The sequence below is a fragment of the Aphanomyces astaci genome (assembly GCF_000520075.1).
Source record: "Aphanomyces astaci strain APO3 unplaced genomic scaffold supercont1.27, whole genome shotgun sequence".
NCBI lineage: Eukaryota > Oomycota > Saprolegniomycetes > Saprolegniales > Verrucalvaceae > Aphanomyces > Aphanomyces astaci.
Genome location: NW_009798290.1, coordinates 198,416 through 209,846, shown reverse-complemented (window position 1 = coordinate 209,846; position 11,431 = coordinate 198,416). Strand labels below are relative to the sequence as shown.

The following is an 11,431-nucleotide window of genomic DNA, read 5'->3' as shown; positions in this document are numbered from 1 at the left end:
TATGAAAAAATACTATTGGTTGACGTCGGAATTTATGAATGCTCCATGGGAAAAAAATAGTGTCGATACCACTGTGCGCGAGTTCCTACTCGGTTCTCTGTAGTTCACCAAATAGTTCGACATATTCCGACATTTCAGCAGTTACTCCTAACTTAATCAGGTTTGCTAAATATAGGAATGCGATATCCGTCATAGTTAAGGAGGCCGCTGTTCGTTGTAGTTATGTTTACACGTGAGCAAGTGGCATTGCACCTTAGTTCATGCTACCTCACCATACCTACGAAAGACTTAACGTTACCCGACGAACGCAGTAGGTCTTCATTCTAGGTGTATATGTGAGCCCTTGCGCTTTCACTGTACCCTTCCTACTACTTATGAGTATCCAATTGAATCGTTGTCGGAATGGGGTGTCAGAAATGAGTATCTTGTCGGAATATTCATGCTATCGGTACGTACTGTAGTCGTCGCCGACCCATTCAATACTATGACTACTCCGTAAGTTAGTACATATCGAGAGGAATCATATTGCATACTAGAGACATTCGTGTTAAAAGTGGTGGCAATTTGCAACGGACAAACCAACGCGATATCCTCAGGGCATTGGGCTCAACCATGTCTTCGAGCCCTTCCCAGTGGTAATCACTCGACGAGATCAATCGTACTATCTCGTTTAGGGCGGCATACTACTGTATGCTGACATTAGTTCTTTGGCGATGCTGGACAGGCCATTTTACCATTTAACGTTGACTTGTCTGTCAAAGTCCTTCTCAAGTAGTCGGCCATTGAAGCAGCAAACATTTCGTATACATTATATTCTAGACTCCTAGCCAACGCCAAATTTGGCGGTGGCGACTTTCCCCCTGCCGGACGACAGTATTTCGGCACCATGATGCGGGGCGAGGCATGCGTCACTTGAGCAAATCCCTCGTGTTCCTTGAGCTTCAATCATCTCCCACTCATCGTTGCCGACACTTGACTTTTCTGCCAAGACGTGAACACCAACCAATGGAGATTGATCAAAGATGTCGGATTGTGAACGAATCTCCTGCGCTACCACAACTCCCATGAACCAATCAACTACAAGGTGAAGAGCACTACGCTCAATGACATTCACACTGTCCTCGGTGGACATTCGAAAGCCTCTGTTTAGTACCTACGACATAGTATTGAACGCGGCGTCCACGAATGATCACATTAAACTCGCGCCGATTATGCCGTCGTCGAGTGTATCTGTGGCGCAGACACGATCACCAGGAATTCCAGTTCATACTATCACGTAGAATTATTATCTGAGGATTATCTGGCTTATATATTTGACTATTCTACTGGTTGAACTGATCGAAACATTTCTCAGTGACTTGGATGGTTTATCATATACTGTTGGCGTGACATTCTAGGTTGGGATTTCTTGTGTGTCGAACGATGGCGTTTGTCCCCATGCACTCGGTTGCTTTTACTTTTTTGAATCCGTGCTTGGAGTGTGTTGCCTTGCTAACTAACGTTATGCTGATTTGGTCGAATGACGTGCATTGGTCGGTCGTTGCAATACCCAGAGCAACTTGGACACGACCACGTCACTCACACACGGCCGACATTCACTCCAACGCAGCCACAACAACACACCGTTCAACAAGCCATCAACGATGGCAGACGATACACATGACGTGATGCGGTGATGGCGGCGCAAGTCCTTAATGCCAGGCATATGCTGGATATGGCCTTCGACTTGGACCAAGTCGCGGATGATCCACCCACGATCAGTTGCAACAGACTTTGCTGGTGAAGTCACATACGAAGTGGATAGACGTCTCCATGCTGCAGTCATGACCATCAACAATACCAGGAGTAGTAGCACAAGTGGCAGCGAAGCGGTTGCCGTCGTCATTGGAATTTGAGCATGAAACGGGGGTGTGAGTTGGTAGATCCCTCAAAGGCCATTGGTTTGATTTGAACCAATGGCATGGCAACTTCAACGCCATTACAAGCGTTTCAACAGTCGCAGAACGTTCCCCCAGACCTCTAGTACTACTAGTATCTTGACTAGTACTTTCGTTAAATCCATAGCGAATTCTTTATACCTCGAAGTACTACGTAGTACAATAGTAATTGTATATCGATGACTACTAGTACTATTTATTAAAACGCTATAAAAATGCTACTTCGAGGTAATATTTAAATACTTCGAAGTAGTATTTTTACTACTCCGGAGTATATTACTATTAATACTATCTATTCCTACTGTAGTACTAGTAAAATAGATAGTATTATGAATAATAGTAGGGTTAATAAACTAACAGTAAAAGAAGTCCATTATAATTGGTCCCCTTGGCATACAGTACAACTCACTCCAGTACTGTACCGGGGAACTACTAGTACTAGTATAGCTAACGTTAGCAACAACCACATGCACCAGAGTACTACAGTAGTCACGTGTTTCTCGATGTATATATACACTTACACTTAGCCTAGTAACTACACTAGGTAGGTACCACAGAGCGGTCTTAAATATCAAGCAATCGGGCGCCTCCATACGCGGCGACGGTGGCGACAGCTCGTCCATCCGAGTTGTCCTCACATAGGGCGTCAAACATCCGACTTTGGAGCACCGACGACATGGTCGGGCGTTGCGCTGGGTCAAAATGCACGAGGCTTCGAAACACGTCCATGGCGCCGGGGGTGGCTTGGAGGCGGCGGCGGGCGAGGGCGATGGGGCCGGACGCCCCCGACGCCACCGAGTACATGCTCACGTCCACTTCAAACTGCCGCTGGGCCGGCGTCGCATGACGTTTCTTGGGAGACGGGGCCAACTGCTGCAGCAGCAGCGCACTCACAACCGACGACGCGCTGTCCAGCTGATCCAGCCCAAACAATACCACCAAGCGGTACACAGTGTCGCATAGCACGGCTGCATTCTCTTTCGATACAGACAGTTGCTGCTGCAGCACCAAGAACGAAGACTCGGTTGTTCCTCGACCATGCTTTTTCTAGTGTACGGATGATATAAGCATACATTTATCATCATTGGTCTTTGATGCATGATATAATAATTAATATATATATGTATGAACAATAATATTCCTTCCATGAAACGCTATACTGTATTCCACATCTATATACATTGCATATATCTATATACATTGGATATATATATATTTCAGACTTTGTACCTTCCACACGGCCAGCAACGAACGTTTCAGCCCCGGTGGACACACGACATCTTCCAGCAACTCTTCGTACGGTGCCCTACGAAGAACGTTATCAATTATCCATATATATATATATCCAAGGAATATTATATATGTATATGTATATATATGAATGCCACCAATATATCATTGAATGAATTCTTCTTTACCGTCCAGTGACTAAATGCAAGAGGGCCAACCCCAACGAAAACGCGTCGGCGGCGTAGCCTTGGACGGCTGCATCCCCACGCAAAAAGAAATCCATCGGCGTGTTTTCCAACGTCGTAAACTACAAAACACAACAGATATATATATATATTTATATTTATATATATATATATTTATATATATATATATATTTATATATATATGTTTCACCATCAACCACGTACATGTTCGACGCCGATGGGCAGTCCAAACGTCGTCGCGTCCGTGTCCGCCGTGCCAAAGTCTGCCAACTTTACCCAATATGGCGACGTCAACTTGACAAGTTTGTGTTCCAACGCGTAAGCAATTGTATGAGGCGGATCGTCTTGCGTCCGTCGTCCAGTCGTGGATTGCAAGAAAAAGTTGAGCAGCTACATATAAATATTTTCATCATATCCCCAAAAGTCAAGACAGTACAAATGTCCAAGATCCCTGCACATTATGTACCATGGATGGTAAATATCTATCTATAATATATATATATATAAACATATAAACATATTTACAAATGTCAATCCTGGCGTATTCCCCACGCATTATAACTATATATATAAATACCTTGACATCGTAATGGCGGAGTTGGTGGTGTACCCGACCAGCGTACAACGCGTACACCATTTGAAAGAACAAGCTGGACCAGCCGTGGACGAGGTTGGTCGTGCCGTCAAGTCGCAAGTAATCTTCAACATTCCCTCCGTCGCACAACTCCATGCGAATGTACTGGTACAGTCCCCTTGTCTTTTTGTGGTTCTTGGTGCCCAACAGACAGCTCTACGAACCATCCATTTTACTTGGTTAAAATAATGAGTTTGAGACTGTTGGGTACCGGAGGAGCAACTCCAGCGTCAAACGTCAACCCCTGGGGCGTCGGGGTAGCCGACGAACCCCATATTGCCTCGTCCGGCGGAGTTGACATGAGAAACACAGAGTAAATGCGCAGAAAGTTTGGATGGGTAGTGGCCAAGTGGGAAAACAGCAACGAGTGCGCAATTTCTTGGCGTACGATGTGCTACGATGGGGTCGTTCCCCAATAGTGAGCAACTATTTCGATGCAATTTCACAGTATATATATATATATATATATATATATATATATATATATTGTACATACCTCGTTGCCCGTGGACTCGATGTGATGCACGTCCATGACACTCACGGCTTCATATCGGTCGTCCGGCTTGGAATATACCTACCACCACCACATCCAATTTTAAAATTATATAATACATATAAACAAACAAACAAAATACACGGGCAACACTCTGGATTTATGGTACAGGTCAATGATTGCTGTTTATATAATTAAAAAAATTAAAAAATAATATTGTCGATTTGATATACAAATTTGGGGAGCGGGTGCAATCGAATCGTTGCGCCGACCAAACCGATCCACCATCGATCTGATTGGTTGTTGAATTTCATTGAGAAGGCTTTGATTGGGTAATAATTTTGAGCTCATCTGAGGTAGCCAATCAAATCCATTTCAATTCCAACGAGAAACCACAACACGAAAGTTCACTCGAAAGCAAAATATACATGGGCAGCTGTTAGAAATACAGTCGTCCTAGATAGTGTCTACAGGTAGAGTAATGCTAGGGTCGACGTATACCTTGAACACTTGCTTGTACGCGCCATCCGACAAGTATTGACCCCACGGCAGATTCTTGTACAGTGTCGCAGCGTTTTCGTCCACGGGTTGCCTATACATTGTTCATTCAATTGAACCATGTTATACTTGATTTTTATATTAAAAACCCTGCTAACCACAATTGTATATATATATATATATATATATATATATGACAATGGAACCATGTTATACGTGATCTTTATATTAAAAAACCCTGCTAATTCCGCACATTGCAATAACAATACTTTTTATATTAAACAACAATTGTATACATATATATATATATATGTGACAGATCTGTGAAACAATATGCATTCAGAACATGAGACGTACCGGTGATAATCCGCTTGGTTCCATGCCAAGACCCTACACAACATATCATAGTCAGATACATATATATATCCAAATAGATATATATACATATCTATTGTCTGGCAAACTTACTCGTGGAAGAGTTGATGCCATTGTTTGCACACCAGCGAAACGGCAGGCACCATCTCGACCAGTTGCGACGCGAGGACGATGGACGCGACGTGACGTGGCATGACCACATGGTCCGCTTTGTCCGCCTGAGGCATAGTAGCAGCAACTTTTGGAGCCACAAAGAGCGACAGTCGGCGATCGGTGGACCGGACCACGTCAAAGCGAGACAATCGGCGGAGGTGGTTGCGCGTCTTCTTTGATTGGACGACCACATTTTCCCGCGATACGTTGAGCAGGTCCATGCTGCTGCTCTCTTCGTGGACGCTCAAGCGGGAGGCCGACAGCTGCGGGGGCACTTGGAAAAAGTCGCCAAAGCTCAACCGTTTGGCACTGGCGGAGTTGGGATGGATGGCGTCTAAGTCGAGCGAGTCGATGCTGCTGCGACGGACCATGTCCGAGTCGTCGTTGGAGAAGTCGATCCCGGCCGACTGTTTGGGATCATGATGGGTGCTACGGTTGTGGCTGCCGTGGCTACTGCTTTGAGATAGCTCTTCTTCTGCGATGGAACAGATGCTGAGGCGACGCGTGGAGCTTGGCAAGTTGTTCAAGTCGATTGAATCGATCGATGAGGATGATAGCCGCGAGTGGTTGTACGTCGGACGAGAGCTGACAGTTGGGATGGGAGAGCCCCACATCAACGACGACGGCGGCGGCGGACGTCGACTGATTGGATGCAAGGTCGTGATAATGCTGGAGGATGGTGGCGCCCGCCGGGTGTAGTTGTCGAACCCGCTGCGCTGTTTCTTGGGTGTTTCGGTCGCTGTAGCAAACGTCAAGTTGTCGTCCTCGATGGGAGCTTTCATTTGAGCGAGCAATGCTTGCGTGTTGGATGGGTTGGACCTATGCAGATAGTTTTATGACTATTATATATAGATATAGCGTACGATATTTGACTGGAAAACCGCTGTACAATGCTCAGCGCGTCTTTGTTTGCAATGCGAAAGACCGTCGAGTTCACGGTAGGTCGCGACACAAAGCCCAAGGCCTCCAGCCACTCGCGAAATTGACTCGTCTGTTCACTGGTCCACTCTGAAGAAGTAGGCAACGGAACGATGCTGCCTTGGCCAAAGCCATACTCGAAACTCATCGTGGACTGCACGCTTTCCTTGAGGCAATGCATGAGGTACCACACAAACTTGGGCGACGACGACGGTTGCGCATCCGCCCTTCGTGTGTTTGCTCCAGTGCTACTCGATGTCAGGCGCTTGGATTTGGACTTGGCCACTTTTGCCGTGATCACCTGCAGCATTGTCACATGATGGGTCGGGAAGGTGCCAGCCCTACCTTCTTGATCACTCGTGGCTTTTGCTGGGCGTTCTTAGATCGCTTGCGGGGCTCAAAGTCGAACTCATCTTCTGACGAGATTGGGGATTGGCAAGCTCGCTTGGTTGTCTTCGCTTGATGGAACTGCGGACTTTCACTCAGGACGGCGAACTTCGGCATGGTCGCTCGTGGAGTTTGAAAGGGGAACTGTTTCAAAATTCAAATGGATCGTATCCGGATTGTGTCCATTTATCCGGTGATCCTGCAAGTAAAAATCCCCGCCAAAACAAAGTGATTTAGATCATTCTGGAGCCAATCACCTTGTAGAAACGACTTTTGGTGAACCAATCAACAATCATCAACTATAATTCGTGTGCCATCCAGATACTGGATTGTACTGTAGATTCACAGTCAGTAAGAATATCCGGACCCCGCCTACTAATCGAATCCACTACCGTACTTCGAGTAGATGGCCAATTTATGGTGTACGGGACAGTTTAAGATGCACTCAAATTGGCCAATGGAATCGCTTGATTTTTGGAGTAGCCAATCCAATCGCTAGAAAAATGAAATTGCCAAGAAATAAGTAAAACCCGCATACATATTGTACTTCGAAGTACTAGTATATGTGTGCGGAGTCTTATCTAAGGAATTCTCCCACTAACGTTAAAGGTATAGTTTGGGTGTTTTGAAGGTAAGGTATACCTGCTGTTGGGGAATTATTCTTCCGGAAGCACTGAAACACCGATTTTCACAGTAACGTTATCTATCAAATCCTCATTTTCCAAACATTACACCTTAAAAGTAGGCGACAATTTAAGGGACATACCTTAAGCTTGATCGTACTACAGTATTGATCCTTGCATACTACTACACTGTACTACGTAGTACTATTAATAGTATTTTTTTGTGGTTATTAGGGTATAGTATTCTGTCAGGGACATACTGTATGCAACCCCAACAGGCTATGTATTTATAGAGCCAATTCGTCAATTGATACCATATAGTGCTTCGAAGTATATACTAATGTTAGTACTATAACACACCTGGGATCAAGGTGAGCATTTATTTAAAGAGGTATTACTGATCTCCACCCTTAAAACGAAACGGAGAAAATTATGCAATTCACACAGTAAATTAACTCTTACAGGTATTTGCAGGCTGTCTGGACCAACCATTTATACATGCATTCAAGCGCTGGGCATCTCCAGCAGTTTCTCACAGTGGAAATGATGTCATCCATTTCAATGCCAAACGATTGAAGTGTTCGAATTTTGAAAAGTCATCACCTTCCGATATGGTTGGATAATATAAAGTTTCAAAAATATCAAGTTTTCGTTTAAGGGGGAGATTAGTACAAATGACATAAATACAGTAACATAAATTGGAACTCTACGTTACACAATATGTATGTGTCAATACGCGTAACTTCCAGTTCAAAACGTTTACTTGTAACCGTGTCGGTTATTCACGTCCACCTTCAGTGAAACGACTCACTTCCATTTCATATCGCCACCTCGTGTCGCCCCGAGGCGAAGTGTGTACACTGACGTCCTCGAGCAGCCACACAACACAACCACCGACCAGCCATCATCCGATGCGTCGTCCTTTCGTGTGTACGTTGAAATCCTCCTCGGCTACAGCTACATGTTGCTGTCGCTTGGTTGCAGCTTCTACTACATGCACATTGTGACGCCGTACTTGGCCAACGACATGCGTCTGCGCGAGTTCAATCAGTCGGGCGGCTTGTCGTTCCTTGTGGACTTGGCCAACTCGCACTGGGTGCTGCCGACCTTGAACGCTACGGCGTGGGACATCACCCACACTGCGTTTGTGAGAGACTACAGTTCCGACGCGACGCGGCTAACCAACCAGCCAGCGTACACAAGGCGAATGCTCCTTGAAGACACCCGCGTCGAAGCGGCAATTGGTCGCATGATGCGGGCATCAATCGACAGCCTCATGAACCTCCCGACGCAGTACTGTTGGGTCGACTTTAAACAAGTTTGGGAGCTAGCCCATACAAAGCGACGACAAGCGCGGTGTCGGCTCCGCGACATAGACAACGCCGACGTGTATCTCGAAGCGACGCTTCGTCTGGCAGATTGGGCGCGGTGGCAGTTGCAAGTCGGGCCGTTGTTTCACGATGCGATCGTGTCAGGGCTACAACCAGTGGAGCAAGGCCAAGCGTGGCTACGTTCAGTATCCAGCGCAGTTGTGGTCAACAAGCACATTGAAAGCACGTACTGGCGACAGCATGGCCTCACGCGGTATACCCTCCAATGGCAAAACTACCAGCAAGACGGGTTAGACGAATTTGTGGTCGTGAGCAACATGTTTTCCGCGCACTCGGTTCGTGTGAAACGAATTCCGTTTTCCCTGCAACGCGATGTCTGGTGGTCGTCCTAGGTTGCGTATTGGGGCCTCTTCAACGACTGGGCCCTTGCCAAAGGCGTGCTCGTCGATCAAAACGTCACGCTTGGCACCTAGAACGTGACGACGAACGTGCAAGACAGAAACTTTGTCGAGTTTGCTGGATTCAGCGGCCATTGAATACCCCGACTCCGCGGTTGATTCAGTCCATTCTCGGTACATTCCTGTCGATTGATATGCGATAAGTGCCGCTGCCAGAAGCCTTGGTAGCCGTATATGACGAGTTCCTGTCCACGGTGCACCCAGTGTGGCGCCTTCCCGCGTATCTGACCCTGGCCGACATCAAACTCGACCCGATTCATATAGCGTGGACGGCCAAGTCGACTGCGTACTTTGGAGGGAATCCCTTTTGTGTCGAATCCCCGGCGTACTTTCAACTAAACTTTGGCTTTGACACGTCGTGTGACGAAGTGCACCGGTACGCGCTGCAGGTCGACCGCACCAGTGTCTTGTTTGCACTCGCCCTAACCAAGCAGCATGATGCCCACGCCAGCAACTTGTGTGCGTTGTGCGAGGACACAGTCGACGAATGTGTGTCGTTCGTGCAAGATGCCACCAGAGTGATGGCGTTGCTGCTCCCGTTTCTCCAGACCAACACGCTTTCGCTTCGACGATCGGCAGCGCTCGAGTCCATCCAACACGTCGAGATCGTTCAGTTGGTCAAGCAGCCTCGAAATGCCTCGACCATATCTCTCGTCCGGCATGCGGTCGCCGACGATGACGACGCTTGGGCGTCATGGTCGTTCTTTGGCTGGGTCATGATATACGACTGGATTCGTGGCCACCGCGAAGTGGTGTCGCTGGAGGGGGACCTGTCCACCCTGACGCTGATCTCTGGGCGGTACGATCTCATCACGTTTGAAGTCGACCCGAACGACATCCCTACCAGCACGGGGTTCACCCTGTGGTGTTTGCTGCAGTACGTGTCGCTAGCGTTGACTGGGATCGTGTCCCTCGTCGTCGCGTACAGCCTCTTGAACCGGTTTTCTGTCATCGGTCGCAACCTCTTTCGGTTCAATCGGGTGGCCGGGTGTGTCTGGATTGGCCGGCCCTTGCTGCTCACTCGGGGGGTTTCGGCGGTCCTCCTACTGAGCGCGTCGAATTTCGACCTCTTACCTGACACCGGGGTCACAACGCTCGCCCCCCGGGGCCGGACGTGGGTGGAGTCGATGGTTGTATCTGGGGAAGCGCTGTGGCTGGTCTACGTCGTGCAGGACTTTATCGTCGTGGTGCTGCACGAAGCCCAGTGGACGGGTCCTGTTGCCAGCATCGTCACGTGGATCGTGCTGGTGATGGTCGACGTGTGGACGCCGTACGATTTGTCTGCTGTGGCAAGTCGCCACTGCATCGCGACCGCCGGCGGGCACTCGTGCACCATGGGCACAATATACGCCAGCAGTGTGTATCGAGTCTGTCTCACGCTCGGCGTGATGTTTCTGGCCATTGTTGGGAGCGTCTGTGCCGGAAAATTGTGGACGGCTTGGTCCAAGAACCCTCCGGTGGAGGCCCCCGTCGCGACCTTGTTGCTCCCCGCCGCCATCGGAGCGTTCATGGATGTCCCCGAGCAAGTGAGTGCTGGCGCCCAAACGATGGACACCATCACATGCGTGTTGGCGGGGCTGTTTCCGCTCGTGCGAACGGGGCACACGTCCTTGTTTGATGTCAAGCTGCGGCGCTTTGTGCCATGTGACATGGTGTCGCAATTGATTCACGTCCGAAGTCCGACGTTTGCCCCGGTGAATACAGATCTCATGAAACATGCCAACCAGGTCAACGGTGTAGCGAATCTTGGGCCACATGCGGCCTTGGTGAGAGTGGCCACCAAGTCGCGCCGCGCCGCGTGGTTGCATCGTTTCCAAGTCGCTTGTAGCTTTGCCTACATGGCCATCACATTGTGGACCAGTGTATCGTTCGTCCAGCTGTCTACGGCAAGTGTCGGCAACGACCTGTTCTGGGACGACTTCAACAGCAGTGGTACGCACACGTTATTGGCCAACTGGCTGAATTTAGAACTGCTGGCGCCTGGTACCGCCAACGTCCTCGCGGTCGACTATATTGACACTGCCATGTACAACTCTACCGACTCAATAATCCACATGTCGCCGTTGTATGCCAACTGGATCCAGTACGAAGAAGGGCGAAACGTTACACGGGCGGTCCAAGGGCTCCGTCGAATGGGGGCCATCGACGCGCTGTGGATCTCAACGCAATACTGCTGGCTCGACTTTCA

The 11,431-nt window shown here is 48.2% G+C and overlaps 1 protein-coding gene across 1 annotated transcript; it reads right to left on the bottom strand.

The window, feature by feature from the left end:
- Positions 1–2,417: 2,417 nt before the first annotated feature.
- H257_10247 (serine/threonine protein kinase) lies at positions 2,418–6,964 on the bottom strand. Its single transcript, XM_009836728.1, has 12 exons — positions 6,790–6,964; positions 6,390–6,745; positions 5,467–6,345; positions 5,356–5,388; positions 5,002–5,092; positions 4,504–4,581; positions 4,219–4,401; positions 3,951–4,163; positions 3,578–3,763; positions 3,356–3,474; positions 3,168–3,243; positions 2,418–2,984 (listed from the first exon to the last, which is right to left on the bottom strand). The coding sequence occupies exons 1-12, from the start codon at positions 6,946–6,948 to the stop codon at positions 2,502–2,504; spliced, it is 2,856 nt and encodes a 951-aa protein (XP_009835030.1). The 5' UTR covers positions 6,949–6,964; the 3' UTR covers positions 2,418–2,501.
- Positions 6,965–11,431: the final 4,467 nt, after the last annotated feature.

Excerpts from the sequence above, each read along its gene's own strand:
- H257_10247 (XM_009836728.1), bottom strand. The coding sequence starts at position 6,948 with ATGCCGAAGTTCGCCGTCCTGAGTGAAAGTCCGCAGTTCCATCAAGCG. Across the intron at positions 6,746-6,789 it reads AGCCACGAGTGATCAAGAAG|GTGATCACGGCAAAAGTGGC; the intron begins GTAGGGCTGGCA and ends ACAATGCTGCAG. Across the intron at positions 5,389-5,466 it reads TGGCATCAACTCTTCCACGA|GGTCTTGGCATGGAACCAAG; the intron begins GTAAGTTTGCCA and ends TATGTTGTGTAG.